This window comes from Hippoglossus hippoglossus, chromosome 3, assembly GCF_009819705.1.
Source record: "Hippoglossus hippoglossus isolate fHipHip1 chromosome 3, fHipHip1.pri, whole genome shotgun sequence".
NCBI classification, from domain to species: domain Eukaryota; kingdom Metazoa; phylum Chordata; class Actinopteri; order Pleuronectiformes; family Pleuronectidae; genus Hippoglossus; species Hippoglossus hippoglossus.
Genome location: NC_047153.1, coordinates 27,170,380 through 27,186,645, shown reverse-complemented (window position 1 = coordinate 27,186,645; position 16,266 = coordinate 27,170,380). Strand labels below are relative to the sequence as shown.

General features: G+C 40.3%; 1 protein-coding gene across 1 annotated transcript; it reads left to right on the top strand.

Annotated features, from left to right (window-relative positions):
• The first annotated feature begins 3,619 nt into the window (after positions 1-3,619).
• Positions 3,620-12,725, top strand: LOC117759363 (solute carrier organic anion transporter family member 3A1-like). Its single transcript, XM_034581435.1, has 9 exons — positions 3,620-3,623; positions 3,877-3,975; positions 4,227-4,496; positions 4,618-4,782; positions 5,264-5,462; positions 6,292-6,427; positions 6,564-6,736; positions 7,485-7,549; positions 7,812-12,725. Exons 1-9 carry the CDS (start codon positions 3,620-3,622, stop codon positions 8,186-8,188), a joined length of 1,488 nt encoding a protein of 495 aa, XP_034437326.1. The 3' UTR covers positions 8,189-12,725.
• Positions 12,726-16,266: the final 3,541 nt, after the last annotated feature.

Genomic DNA, 16,266 nt, shown 5'->3' with positions numbered 1-16,266 from the left:
CATGCGATATTCTACCGTGTGTGTTGCTGAAGTGTTAAGTGCAACAAATTGTCCCATCACAACTAAATAATCTTTAACAGTCATGACCGTCTTGCTGCACCTGATTCTGTGGCTCTAACTGAAAACACAGAGTGCATCTACAGCTTCTATCCTTGGTTACACTGAGGCAGAACTGCAATCACTGCAAAGTCAATACGTCCACAGAGATTTACACTCAGTCTCTAATGAGCAATCAAAAGTTAATAAACCAATCCTGTGAAAATGTTTTTATCTCAGCGGTGCTGATTTATAATCAATGCATTAAAAATTCATGCACATCATGATTTGAAAATCGTTGCAGTGGATGCTGTTGTTTGCAAAATATGTCAAATTACGATGCAGCAGCATTTATTTCAAGTAATTGAAATTTAGATAGATTTGTCAGTTTAAGAACTTAAACCTTTGAAAATGTTATTTTACATTTTGTTAAATGTCTTAAAAGTAATATAATATTCATTATGATATAATTATAATAAACTTTATACAGCACTTTTCAAACACATTTACAAAGTGGTTTACATGGTAGAAACAGTATTAAAACATTTCAGGGCTAAAGCAAATAAGATCAGGGAATAAAATAATAGAATAATAAACAGATAATATGTGTAGGTAATACCAATTTTACTACGGTTATTAAAAGCCTTTTTTTAATATATGTTTTACGAGTTCTAGAGCCTTGACTGTAAAATATTGGTTAAACTGCAACATTAGTTGAAAGTGAATCGATTTCAAATAGTTATTATAGATTATAATAATATATTATTATGTAGACAACTTTGTTTAGGCCACACCTAGTACACAAACTGCCTACTGTATAATCACATGAAATTAGAACATCAAATATTTTGTACATTTTTGAATTTATAAGACAGTTCCTGAAGGTCAAAGTCTAAATATACTATTCTATATTTATATTTAAACCCACTATTTTTAGTTTTATTAAATTTCTTTTAGAAACAGCATGCATCAGCAGAGGTTTTACTAAATAATAATAACAAGTTGTATTATAAGGCTAAAGTCACATTAACTTTAAGGTGAATTTTCACTACCCTGATGTAATCTCTGAGGAAGTGACCTCAAATACCAACTGCTGAGTTGAACTGCTGAGTCCAAACATTAGACCAGGGGTCGGCAACCTTTTTGACAATAAGTGCCAATGTAAAATTTTCTTGTGAATTAGTGTGCCGTATCAACATTTTTTTATATTAAGTCTTATTATTGAACCACATTAATATTTCCAACAGACATGTCATTTTATTCCATCCATATTGGCTATATATAGAACAACAATTTAAAGAAACATGTTTATCTCATTATGATTGCAATAATAAGTTTGTCATTAACCCCACCAATCACACTCATATTCAGAATTGCAAAAGCTTGCTTCAAAGACTTTGAGAGAGTTGGCTTCCCATACCTGGACACTGCACGTTTGATTGATTCTCCCTTGTCTGCCTGATCTTTGAAACTTCTTTCATTTTCAAAACATAACGTGCACACAGCATGGTCCTTATGAAAAACAAAGCCACAGTCTTCTGCCCATGAGGGCGGAAATGCCCGTGTCTTCGTTTTTTTAGCTAACGGGCATGCCATCACCAATACACCTGAACGGCTGCACTTCACGGAGATTCATGTGGGGAAATGCGAACAGCGCCGGCTGGGAGGCTTCTTCTTCTTCTTCTTATTTAATGGCGATTGGCATCGAGCCTATGGCGCATTACTGGCACCTAGTGGCTGGGAGGTGTTAACATTAATCAAGCTAAATAATACAGGCTGCGTGACGGCAAAACCTTTGAACATTTCTTTAACAAGTGTGCCAATGATTATGGCGCCGCGTGCCATCATTGGCACGCGTGCCTTAGGTTGCCGACCCCTGCATTAGACAGTCCTGAATCTTTTTCCTGGTGGGTGTCGAACAGCTGTTGCTGAAGGATAATCTTACAGCATAAAAAAGCTTAAGTGTGATTTTCCTCCATCATGCTTATTACTACCATTAACGTCGGCAGTATCACTTTGAGGACCACTCCAGGCTCTTACGTTATTCCACTCTATAGAGGACTCAGCAGAGCTGGTAGTGCCCACAGTGAAGTGAGGGAACGTGCAACTTCAGGGCACTGAGTATCAGACTGGCTGGCAGCCAACATTTTCTGCTGGTTCACTGCTGTGTGTGTGTGTGCGTGCCAGCCTGCCTGCATCACATACATTATGGATTAGTTGTCTCGTCCTGTGTTTCTCTGTGATTTGACTACTAGTGGCAGGCAGAGGAGGTGACACAAGGCTGTTCATTGGTTAGTGTTTGAGCATCTGCACTGCTGTAACCTCTGAGCTCATCTCTTACCTTACTCCTGCTACACTGGTATCAGAGACTATGCTGATATGAACATAATGTGCATATTGTAGACCACAAACGTGCACAACTAATGTTATTTCTAAGGGCTTTGTGTTTAGTGCTTAATAGCCAACATTAGCTGGCTAAATTTCTAAACTGCGCTTGTGAAAATGGTAAACATATATTAGCATACTAGCCTTTAGCTGGGGAAAAACACGTTTTATATCGGCCTTTAGCGTATTATTCTGAGTCAGAGATATCAGTGACTGTAAACAGTACATGTACAGACTTTTATAGCTGTGAGCAAAGCTTTGTCTTGTTAAAAAACATTATTATGAAAACCGGACAATGAGTATCTGGTTTTATCTTTTATCTGCCAGTCCATATTTAGGCATATGAATAAAGGTGGACATGTGCGTCCAGTGTTAGGGTTGGGATCTGTGAACATAGTGATTAGAGTTACTAATTGTACAATTAAACTTAAAATATGTTGAAAGAATCATAGATTGGGCTAAGACGCTGATACTCTGTCTCTTTTTACTCTGTCTCTTTCCAATGTCGCTCCTAAAAGGGAATACAATGACCCCCAAAACATGTGTATGGCTAAAACTGTGTTACATTGCTTTACCAGATTTTGAAATAGCGACCAGAAATCAAATCTACATATTCTTTCTGCGTCTGTAGAAATGAAAGATACCACGCTGAGAACTGAATGAGCAATTGTGCCCTGAGATTTTTCACTGGTGATAACCACAGCACCAATCACTACATCCTATTCAGAGAAACTGACGGGTCATCTCAGTGAGGAGGGAGCAGCCCTTTCTGTGCCAGGCTCTTGTTATTAACCACTGCCATTGTTCCACTGAACACCAGCCTGTACAACTGAGTTCCACTGCCTCTTACACACAGCCCTGCTCAATCTGCTGCTTACTTCAAACCTCTCAGCCTCTGGGCCAAAGAAGAGTATCTTTTCATAGGAGAGAAGTGAACTACTGCTGGTTCCCCACTGCTCTCACACTGAGAACCCATTTCCTGCGAGATTATTTATGATCCTGCTGGATAACATAGTCTTAAATCAATTAACCTGTGCAACCTATGAGCTGCATATTATAGTGACAGTGACTAAATCTGTCAGTGGGAGACATCTGGTGAAATTTAACATCCTTGGCTTGGATTCAATATCTAATCTTTCCTTGAAAAGAACCCATTTGATTCTCAATCATACTGTGGATTTAACAACAGAATTGTTCCATGGGTAGGAGGCCTAATGTTACAGCATATTTAATTAAAGGGTCAAGTAATAAACTCTTTCCAGTCTTTATACAATGCTTCCCTCTGCTGGATGATCCGGTGAAGTGCACTTATAGCTAAACTAAGCTGAAGAAAACTTAAAATTGAAGTAAATGCAGATTTTATATATATTAATACTAACATGGAATTTGTGTTGTTGTTGCTCTTTTCATTTTAACCAACTGACATTGTATATTCTTCTGTCCTATGTTTTGCAGGTATTTTATTTTCAACTTTAGTTTTCGGCCCGGCTTGTGGCTTCATCTTAGGTTCCGTCTGTACCAAAGTCTATGTTGATGCTGTCTTCATTGACACCAGTAAGTTGGCCTTTACTATTTGTCTGCATTTAATGATATTGTTCACTGTGCAATAATTGTATTTTTAATTGACTGTAGGGAAATTAAGAATACTGCAACATAGTACTCAAATAAAAGCATTAAAAATTGACATAATAGTCAGAATGTACTCCTAATCAATCCTGATTTCTTCCCATTGATCTGTTAAATGTCATCATACTGCATTAATCAGCATCCATTCATTGAGATAAACTCCCCTGCCTCTTGTTCAGGTAAGCTGGACATCACCCCAGATGACCCTCGCTGGATCGGAGCGTGGTGGGGCGGCTTCCTCCTCTGTGGTGCCTTACTATTCCTGTCGGCCCTCTTCATGTTCGGCTTCCCCCAGGCACTGGACGAGCAGGACATGGACGGTGGAGGGGAGAGTGAGCAGGCCATGCTGCCTTCTTCCCTGACCATGGAATACCAGGGCTCCAAACCCAACGGGACCATGCGGGGCTTTGAAATAAACAGTGGCCTCACGGTCTGTGAGCATCTGAGAAGTAAGGAGGGGGGAACAGAGGGAGCGGATGGTGAGAAAGAAATGTTGAAAAAAGATGAAAAATAACAAAATTTCCTTATCTCTTGTCCCATTTTCTGTTTTCTCCTTCTTTATTGATTCAGTAATCCCTCGGGTCACCAGGCACTTACTCTCTAATCCGGTGTTCAGCTGCATCACACTGGCAGCCTGCATGGAGATTGCCGTGGTTGCCGGCTTTGCTGCCTTCCTTGGCAAATACCTGGAGCAGCAGTTCAACCTTACCACCTCCTCAGCCAATCAGCTGCTAGGTAGGCAGGCCAATTGTTTACCATTAAACAAGAAGTAGGTTAAGGTTATACAGGTAAAAAAAAGAGAAGTAAAATGGCACTCAGTAGAGCGCATACCCCTGCCAAGGCCCAACAGTCCCCTTAACTTCAGTCCAGCTTCACCAAATTTCACACACTCATGTATCAGTTCCCAAAACGTGTTTGACTTTTTTCATCAACTTTTAACATTATTCCCTGGAAAAACTTACAATTTAGAAAAGTGCCCCATTTCGCAACGTTTAATAAAGTTTAAAAAAAAATCCTGGATCTGTCTCCTGATTCGATCCACACCAAATTTTCATGGGCTCTTCCCTGACCCATACGGCCGTACTACATCCTTCCACCAAGTTTTGTTGAAATCCGTTCAGTTTTCTTTGTGTAATCTTGCTTACAAACACTACTAAGGAAAATACCAGTAGGATTTTTGAGGGAACAGTGGACATCCCTGTCTTTCTCTCCGCAGGTATGACGGCCATCCCATGTGCCTGTCTGGGTATCTTCCTCGGGGGGCTGCTGGTGAAGAAGCTGAACCTGTCTGCACTGGGCGCCGTCCGCATGGCCATGCTGGTCAACCTGGTGTCCACTGCCTGCTACGTCTCCTTTCTCTTCCTGGGGTGTGACACCGGGCCTGTCGCAGGGGTCACTGTGGCCTATGGCAACGAGTAAGAGTGATAAAAGGCCAATGTGGCCAAGGAGTCTTTTCAAGGATTTCCAGTTTTACTTGGGCCTTGCTGTTGTTTTTCCACAAGAAACTATTCCAGTTATACATGACTTTCACTACAAACATGCAATTTTACTGTTTATTATCATTACTTTTGTATGTCCACAATTTCCATCTACACGATTCCCTGCTGTATTATAACAGTACCTACAGATATAGTTGGACATTTTGGGAAATAGTCTTACTCACTTTCTTGCCAAGAATTAGATGAAAAGATCAATACCACTCTCATGTCTTTGTGGTGAATATGAACCTAAAGCCAGCAGACAGTTACCTTATCTTAGCATGTAGAATGAAAACAGGGTGAAACAGCTAGCCTGGATCTGTCCAGAAGTCATAAGTGCATTTCCCCAAATAATAAAATAGTCCCTGCATTTTCATAAATCATTTTTTAGAGACTTCTTCTTAAGAGAAATCTGTAATTCCTGTCACCATGTAGCTTATCTCATCATTCTTCTATTAGAAATAAGATGATAAACATTATTATACATTAATAAGTCCACAGTAAAACTAGGTGTGTTCTCCTTGTACTTTGTGTCTGTAATATGATGACATACATTTTCAACTTTTATTCAAATACATATCCAGCCGTCAGAAATACTTGCTTTTGCATAATTGTTTACTTTGTGCTTTTAGTGTATTATTCAGCCGATAGAGGGGTGTGTTTAATCTTAAATGAACTGATCAACATGATCATTTTCATTTGACGTGAACATTGTACATATACAAATGTTTATCCTCCCTAATATGACCTTTGACCTCCTCCACAGGACGTTGCGATCCTGGCAGCGACCTGAATCGCCGTGCATCAATAACTGTAACTGCTACACAGCGTCAGTGAGTCCTGTCTGTGGTTCCAATGGAATCACCTACCTCTCAGCCTGCTTCGCTGGCTGCACCAAACCAGTGAGTGGAGATGAAAACCAGCTGCAACCAGCTGATTTATGAAATGAATAACCACCGGACACATTCATACAGTGCAGCAGTCTTCATTCATTCAGATAGTGGAGTAACTCAGCTCTTCCTCTTGTCTTTGTATCAGAACCTGACCAGCTGCGCGTGTATATCCAGCAACAGTGAGGAGGCCGTGGCGCTACCAGGGAAGTGTCCCAGTCCAGGCTGTCAGCAGGCCTTCCTCACCTTCCTGTGTGTTATCTGTGTGTGCAGCATGATCGGAGCCATGGCCCAGACACCCTCTGTCATCATCCTTATCAGGTATGAGACCTGCGGTTATACACAATCTCCAAAAGAGGGAGCTGTTGGCATTTATGTCTGCGATCCGGGAAAAATGATGGAGTCACATTCACTTTTGTCACCTCAAGTGTAGAGGAGATTTGTCAAGATTTGTCAAGCTGGTAAAGAGAAATATTAACATAACATTATGTCTTAATCTCAAAGGTCAAAAAGGACACTGTAAGGTACAGAGTAGACAGTTAAGTAGATGTGTGTGGATAACCTATATAATGGCATCTATTTGTCTACTGAATGAGTAAATAATAATAATCAACATTATAGTAATCATAATAAATTGAAATTCACCCAAAATGAAAGTCTTTCTTCGAAATAATGTTTTAAGAAGGGATTTAAAAGCAATAACAATTCTGATCATATACCATCAAAATTAGTTTGTAGTTGACTGTCTCCCAGTAGTGTGTAGAATTAATTGCCTTAGTGCATTATTATTATTATTATTACAGTAACAAACGCAAGATAATCTGGTTAAACTGGTGGCTTGTTTGCAACCTGTCTGATTTCAGACTTTCCTGTGTTCACAGAATTCCGCAACTATTACTACCAAGAGAAATAATGTCCAAAAGTACAAAAGCAGTCAAAGTTTGCAGTAAACTGGAATTATTCTTTAACTGCAGATGATCATCTGTTGAACTACAGATGAATGCTTGCTGAGATGCAGCATTCACATCGATAGAACACTTTGCTCATCCCAGATGTTTCTCTGTTTCAGAACTGTAAGTCCAGAGCTGAAGTCTTATGCCCTTGGGGTTTTGTTCCTGCTGCTGAGACTTATAGGTATGAAACTCAACATTCACTTCTAATGCTCCAGTCTTATTGTACACTTATATCCACAGAGAAACAATCATTTCATTTCTGTAATGACTCTCACACCGTTGTATTTGTCCTTCCTGTAGTTTTACTCTGTATTGTAAACTTGCAATTTTTCATCTTGGTTAAAATGGACTTCATCGCTCTGTCTGTGTGAATATAAAGGAAACCTCAACTCTAACAGGTTCTCTGTTTGACCCATTGACCTGCTGTCTGTCCACAACCCCAGGCTTCATTCCTCCCCCTCTGATCTTCGGCATGGGCATCGACTCCACCTGTCTGTTCTGGAGCTCGGTGTGCGGCGAGAAGGGAGCCTGCATGCTGTACGACAACGTGGCCTACAGGCACCTGTATGTCAGCATCGCCATCGTCCTCAAGTCGTCTGCCTTCATCCTGTACGCCACCACATGGCAGTGTTTAAGGAAGAACTACAGGAAGTACATCAAGAACAGCGAGGGGTACCTCACCCCCACCGAACTCTTCGCTTCCAACGTGACTCTGGACAATTTGGGCAAAGAGATAACGCAGAACCCGGCCAACAGGACAAAGTTCATATACAACCTGGAGGACCATGAGACATGTAACAACATGGAGTCAGTTTTATAGTGGCGCTCTGCACGGGGACTGCAGGCTGGAGGTGTTAGTGTGCAAGTGACCTGATGTGCAATGTTTCTCTGGTGTTATATTGATTTAGAAGAATGTCCTCAGTTTGGGTCTTATCTTCTTCTCACCCAAAACATCAAAACACAATGGAAAAAAATATCCCAAAATATCCAATTATACTCAATTTCTTATTTAGTTTTCTGATACATGTTTAAGTTTTTGTTTAGCTTTTTTCACCTATTTAACACCCAAGTAGGGATTGACAGCAAACACTGGGAGAGAAAGGAGAAATGACACTTCAACAAATTTTAAACAGGGATGTTGCAGTAAAGTGTTTTGTATCCTTTTACCAGGACACCAACAGAATTGTTTTCTTTACAGATTTAGATTTAGTAAAATCTTCAGTTTAGATGAACTTCAGACTCAGAGCTGTGTAAGAAGCAGAAATCTGTTTGTTCGTCAGCTTTTCTTTGACAGTTTATTTTCCTTTAGAAGGAAATATTTCTCAGGTCGTCAAGTCAGATAGAAAGAATAAGAATGTGATTGTTCGCTGTCAGATGAAGCATTTTTAGCTTATGTTTTGAGCACTTTTCAAGAACATACAGCTGTAGTGCAAGTGGGATCATTCCATTCAGGGAGTTTCACTCTTGTAATTGGCTCGACAACCCCACCAAATCATTAGTCACACAGTTAACTTTAACACAGGGAGAGGTCATAACTCTCTCTTCTGGCCACATCATTAAAGATTTGGGAAATAAGGGACAGAGAAAAGAAAAAATATCTACTACTCTACACCAAAACCAAATCAATCAATTTCCAAAGCATCTTAAAATAATTGCACTTATCTTTAATCCCCAAATCATGAGTGCAAAATAAATGAAATATCTCATGTCACTTCTAACTTCATTGTTCAGTATTTTACAAAGTAGCACGGGAGTTAAATCTATGACAATATTTATTTTACCAGTGTGGTCATTTACTTTACACATAAGTGGGGTAGGTTTATTTTCTTTTTAAAAGCTAAAACATAACACTGATCGTGTTGTTCATGTGTTACAAAATGACTGTCTTTCTTATTTGCTTCCAGTGGAATTGTCCTGTTCTAGTTCTCGAGGGCATTCTGGGACATTTGTTGAAGAAAGAGGAGCCTTGAGCCAGTATGTAATACATATCCCTTTACTGTGTCATATTGAGGAGTTTTGCGATGAAGGCTGGACAAGATTCTGATGTTTCAGAACCACACAACTGTTTTTTTTCTACTTCACATGAATCTTTGTTTTCCCTGTGTCCTTTATAGAAATTAGGTACAATTTTCAAAAGGTCATTTATTAAAAAAAATCCAGTCCAATTGTTTAAATGACGACCGTACCTAAATCTGATGAGGATAAATGACTTAGGTATATAAGCATAACTGAACCTGTTTCTAATGCATAATATTATCCATCTGTCACTCATGTCATTGGCAGATGGAGAGAGAAACACAGTTTGACTTGGTGGTGTAATTCCACTGCCCTCAGCAGAAATGCATGGAATACATAGCAACACGACAAATAACAAGCAGGGAACATTCTCTAGCTGACACAGGTGGAGGCTGACAGAGAGTGCGAAGACATTTAAGTGGAACGCCAAGTCAACGTAGCGAGACATGATGATGGTGGTGGGCTAGCTGTCAGCAGACACAGCATAGCATGACGCAGCCTGAGTTAGTTCTTTTAGAAGCATGCTGGTAATGCATGTGATGATAAAAAAGAAAAAAATACTCAGTATGTCACTAAGTTGCACACTGCAGTTTGGTGGACATGGAAATGGTTAAATACACATTTAACTCTAATGGCCTGCAAATTCTATTTTTGACCACGGGAAAGCTTTATAATGCATACTGCATTGTGATGTCAACATGAAAAAAATACTCAGCTGATTCATAATCGCTCACACTGCAGTGACTGATTTTTAAATACACATTGTTTTCTATGGGATTCTGATTTCTGACATATCCAGTTTATGTAGAGTATGTTGTTTTCTTCAGGCTTACTTTGTAAGTATCTAATATGTTTTGCATCAAAAAATATGGATGTTTTTCCAGCTACTCACCACTGCAATAGATTTCATTTTCCAAACATGTTTAATCCCTTTTGGGGATAGAGACTGGAGGTTTGAAAGTATTTTAATCATTTTGGGAAATACATATTCACTTTCTTGCCAAGCGACGCAGCACTACCCCAAGAAGTAGGCATGCACATGATCCACCCTCCCATAAAAAGCTTTTACACCTGTTTTTTGTACGGGTAATGAGATACAACATGTTCATAGACGCCCTCATGGCTGGATTTTATCGATGGAGCCAGGTTAATGGTTTCCCCCCCTCTATTTTTCCATCTACGTCCTACATTTAGCAGAACCAGCTGCTGGTTGTAATTTGACATTTACTGTACAGACATGAGGTCAACATCCTCGTCACCTGGCAGGAAAGCTGAGAAGTGTTTTTCCCAAAATGTTAAATAGTTACTTTATAGTTGAAGTCAACTACTATTTAGTTTTATGCTGCCACCCATGCTTAATGAGCCTTTTGTTTGCTAATGGTGGAGATGATTTATTCATATGATGTATTTTAGTTTGGCACCTCACTGAACCAACAGTATAAACTCTACGGTACATTGATGCAGCTTTAGTATCATAAGAAACACGGAGACATACAGTATTTATCAAATAGGGAGAACAGACAGTTGTTAGAGAATACTTGAGATCAACTCTTAATGGACCTATGTTCAAACCGGACCAGACTAACATCTGCTCGGTTTGATGTGACAGTGAGAATACAGATGTTTAGCTCTGCATTGAGACTTGAATCTTTAAACTGGGGACTCTCTGGACACTGAGACAGGTTGTGCCTGAAACAGTTTGATCGTCCCTGATGGGATGATTGACTCCGAGCAGGATCATTCAGGACAGCCGGACATAACGCTGAAATGTAAAAAAAAACTAAACAAAATAAATAAAAAGGAGGCTTCCATTTTTCTAACATGGAGGAGGGCTATGACCAACATCACCTGCTGGTTTCGCCGTCTCCACCTTAGCAACCCCCTCCCCAACAGGTGACGCTGTCTTTGATATCTGTGACGTCCAGTGTGTCATAGTGCTGACTCCTCTGTACATAATAGTGCCATACAAGTGCCAAAGTGACACCATAGAAGTGTTCCGTAACGTCCCGCTGAGAACGCTGTCTCAACACGCTGGAGCTCGGAGCAGATCGTCCAGCTATATGTAGCCTTTCTGTGATATCCCTCCACTTACTTTCACCATATCATACAAAAGTGTCCCGAAAAACATTTTGCCTATAAAATATTGTACATTTGGTCTAGAGAGCAGTATTATTTAGGATGTAATAACTGTTAATATGTAGGACTTTTCTACTAGTGAAGTTATAGTCTAATTTTGTCTTTCCATCAGTGGCAAAGCTACTGTTTGTTGCTTTGGTCCAAATACGAAATAATACTTTTTGCTTGAAACAAGTGGCGCCAATGTTGACATGGTGCAGTAAATATGGTCGAGTGTAGAGCATCAGCCAAACTTTACTGATAGCAGTCCTGCACCTGTGCCTGGATATGAAGCTCTACTCTGACGGGAGCCCATGTTGTGCCATATCAACCTGTGCACTGTAACATTCAACACTTTCCAAGAAGAAGCCAACATATTGTAGGTCTGTCCAACGCGCTGGCAAAGTGTGACGGCACTCGCTTGACCTTGTATTCACCTGCGGCGACAGGACTGTTTCTTTTGGCACCTAAATGTGCTTGAGATGTTTTGCCTTGTGATGAGAAAACAACTTTGGAGCATAAAAGTTTTTGTTTTTTTTACATCCTCTTTTTTTCCCATGATTCTCTTTTTATGACCTTGCCTTTTGGTAACAGCAGGTGGACTTTTATAGCAGATCTGTGGAGACGGAGGTATTGACATATGAAGAGTTTGCTACCAAAATACGTAATGAGTGGGCAAAAATGTTCTTATCTGAGGTCTCTTAACAATGGACAGTCATCCTGTAAATACGTCCATAATCTGATCCTTATGTTGCTATTATCATTTCTCAAGGAAAGTCCCTTTTTGTAGAGGAAAGATCTTATTTTGGAAGGAAACTCTTCATATGCAGACAGATAATCAGTTGGTTGGAGCATTTAGGCAGCATGTTGCCTTTAATTCAAGTGAAACCATGTGCTAACCATGTTAGTGACGGTTTTAGAGTGTTTTGTTTGCTTATGTTGTCGGTGGAAGTCAATACATGAATTTCATGGTTCTTTGCAGTGACGGGACCTTTGACATGGAGAAGGGCAATGAAATAAGAAAATATCACTTATATTTTCAAAGCATCAAAAAAAACTTTTAGATATGCTCTACTGCTTCTTTGGTTATTTATTTTTATTTTTATTTAAATTACATAACTTTATATTTAAAAAAGCTTTATGTTCTGTATATTTCTTGGAAAAGATTACATGATTGTATGTTTATTGTAAATACATTAAATATACTATTTTTGGTTTTAATATGACATTTTCTGTCTGATTATTATTATCACACATCTGAAAGGTTCAGATCTTATCATTGTTGTGATCTGAGTTTGACACAAACCTCATTTGTCAGAATCTAATATATATGATAAATATTTTTCATCTGATCATAGTTACATTTCATAATTGCTACTTATGTAGAAGTCTACAGCCAAACTAGCAGCTCTATGAGGCTGTGCTTTGAGCTAAATACTACGATGTTCATGCTAACATGCCCTCTACCATGTTTGCCATGTGTATGGATGACCACACTCTCATGTTTTGTGTGTTTGCATGTTAACATAAAGTCAGTGGCGGATCCAGGATTATTCCAGTCAGGGGCCGTAAAGGGGCCACAAGAGGCCAATTATGTTCAACATCCACACTTCCTGATACAGTAAGGTGCATATCTTTCTTTGTTTACTATTAGCTCTATAACTTTGAGCAAAGCCTCACATCCTTTTGAAATTAGTTGTAATTAAGTGACTAGTATATATACCCAAAAAAAGGCTATTGACAGGACAAGGGCAGGTCAAGGAGATTTCAGTTGACCCCCCATGGCAGCGCCACTGGGTCTGTCCCTGCATAAGGTACAGCTGAGGAAGACTGAAGTGTCAGGAACAGTAGAACAAAATATTGGACAAATAAAAGAAATTATAATCGTCAGTGCCACATAAAACATTACTCCACTTTATCCTCAGGGGGACATTAGTGTCTGTACCAACTGTCACAACAATCCATCGAATAGACACTTGGCTCAAAACTGCAAATGTCAACCTCACTGTGGCGCCAAAAAGACAGTGAATCAGTCTATGAGATCCATTCTTTAGGCAACATCAACATAGACCCAAGTACAAAATGACCAAAGTGATGGATCAGCATAAAATCAGCATAAAAACGTTGCTATCTCGAGGGCTACATGTTTCACAGGGTGTTAGCACTCAGCAGTTATTACCAGTATACGGTCAGATGCTAGTGAATGTGCCTCGTTGTCTTTTATCCACTTGATCTTTTGTTCCCAGCCTAGGGGCCCGGCCTCCACACGGGGGTCACGTGTCAAAAATAAGGTGTCGTGAGATGATAAGATTAGTAGGAAGAAAAAGATGCATTTATTTACACGTGTACGACTTCAAATCTTTATTTTAATCCTGTGAATCACCACAAAGTTTTACCTTCTCAGGTTGTAGCTCAAACTCACTGAGAAAGAAACATTATTCTTTGGCTGAAGAGTTTACAGCTCATACACTGTGATTAGAGTAGAAATTAGTTGGTAGCATTAGATGATTTATTAAAGATGACTACATTTGTATTTGCTTGGATATTTTATTTCATACACAGACAGCATGTTGTATTTTTCTACATGACATGTAGAGCCATCCTTGCAATTAAAGGCTATATCCACTCAGTCATTGTGAGGTCAGATAGGGTGAAAGGAATTTCCTTTTCCTGTCTCAATGCACTGAGAGTAGAAGATAAATCCTGACATCAGTTTAATCGAAATGTGCTTGTGCTTTGCCAGATTCTAATTTCCTGTGATCCAATCTCTGTGGTCTCCACGGGCCTCCCTGTGGTGCTACAACAGCCAGCAGAGATAATAGCCACGGTTATGGATTGACCGGTGAACAACTTCGTGCCGCTGCTTTAAGGGAGCGATGTACGTGTTTGGGGCCAGGTTGCAGTGTTGCTTTTATGCGAGTGCCGGCGCTGAGAGCTCTCCTGTTTCTCGAGTGCAGACGGGGTCTTGCCAGGGCCACGGTGCAGTGAAATGGAAAGCATGCCATTCCCTGTTCCGCTTGATGCCGAATGACTGTGAGAGGTTGTGTCATGTTCTTTGGCTATTGACTCAATGACTTGGGACTTCACGACAAAATCCTGAACCCGTGCGGGCTCTCTGTGTGCTGACAGAGAAATGTGTCTTCCACTTGTCTTCACATTGACCCGAGGACTCTGCTGGACTGACGTGTCCGCATCCCCAAAGTCTCACCTCCTGAACCCAGAAATAACCTTTCCACAACCTTGGCTGTCTCTCACGCTCTGTTAGCCGTGCGTCTGACTGCTATTGAAACAATTCACTGAACTTCCCGGTATAGCTATGGATTACCGCTCTGTGCCAGTCAACCTATTCAGCTTACGCTACATGGATGACATGGCTGAGAATTCAGCCTTATGTGGAGCATATTATTCACTGTCACAGAGGGTTGAAAAGTCGAGGCACAGAGTAAGTACAGGCCATTAGCTGGTACTGAAATGAAAGCACAAATAGATAGAGCGTCATGGCCGCCTCTGGCCTGAGGTTCATCCAGGAAACAAAATCACCATATGCCCTTCATTTGTTGTAAAATAAATATTAGGATATGTTCGCTTGCCACACTCCATGATGATGTATTCCTCTTTACATTGTATGCATGAGAGTCGCTCTGCATATTTGACTAATGCCTTGTCGTGTGACGTGGCTGCGACAGCTGACCTGATTTATTGCAAGGTTCCCCACATTGTTAAAAAAACTAACTCTGACTCAGTGACAACGGCCCAATTATCCCCTTCATGCAGAAAAGGTCCACGTTCAGAAAAAGGTTGTGAATTGCAAATCCAGTTGCTGTGCATCCTTGCTCTCCTCTAATCTAATAATGTGATCCATCATCTCAGCAGACAGCCCCACACTCAAGGCATGGAGGAGAATCCCACAGGGGATTAATATTACATATCTAACGCAATGTTTGCATTTCCTCATATATAGTCCTGAGAGGCTGTGTGGAGGAATGAAATCGCAATTACGTATTTATAACAATTCGGCCCCTCATTTATTTTCATTTCATTTCTTAAAAAGTATTACTTGAGTGTAGATTTTTGTCACCAGACAACACACACCTGACATCCATAACCAGCGCAGATGTTGTCCAGAAAGCTAGAGACTCTGTTTTCAGTCAGGAGAACCAGTTCAAACTCTGTGTATCCTGCTCAGCAGTGGTTGGTTGAGGGATGGTCTTGTTGCAGAATCATCCATTACCCTGATGAGCTTGCAGCCCCTGAGCTATGACAACACAGCCACACGACGAGCAAGACAGCCGACTGCCACTATTTGTTCCGCTAAGGCATTCATCACACTAATTACCCACGGTGCCAAGCGGCTCCCGTAGCCCGGTGAAGCTTCAGCTGCTCATTTGGAGCCGAGGTGAGATAGGGAAACCTCACACGGGTCTAAACAGGAGCCCCTCCTCTTTTCTTCTCTTTTTTTTTTTTATCTGGTTCTCCTGCACATAATTAGTTCAGCACTCCAGAAACTTGACAAATTGGAATGATGAATCTGGCCTCTATGAATAGACACAAATACATGATCAATCAAAATAGCTGGTGGAAATGTGCTTCTGTGAAGGACAAAAGAAGTGTCTCAGCGTTAACCTAACATTTGGCCCTCTGATGGAAAAGTGAGAGGGGTTTCGTGTCTTTGTTGTGTTTGTGTTGCGGAAACGTAGAAGGAAGTCAGTGCTAAGAGGGTGGTGGAGAGAGAAGTGGCTGCAAAATATCATCATTTCATCTTTTAAT

What these genes read in the sequence shown, in the direction of transcription:
- LOC117759363 (XM_034581435.1), top strand. An exon ending in ACTGTGGCCTATGGCAACGA is followed by an intron (nt 5,463 to 6,291) that starts GTAAGAGTGATA and finishes CCTCCTCCACAG; the next exon opens with GACGTTGCGATCCTGGCAGC. An exon ending in TCGCTGGCTGCACCAAACCA is followed by an intron (nt 6,428 to 6,563) that starts GTGAGTGGAGAT and finishes TCTTTGTATCAG; the next exon opens with AACCTGACCAGCTGCGCGTG.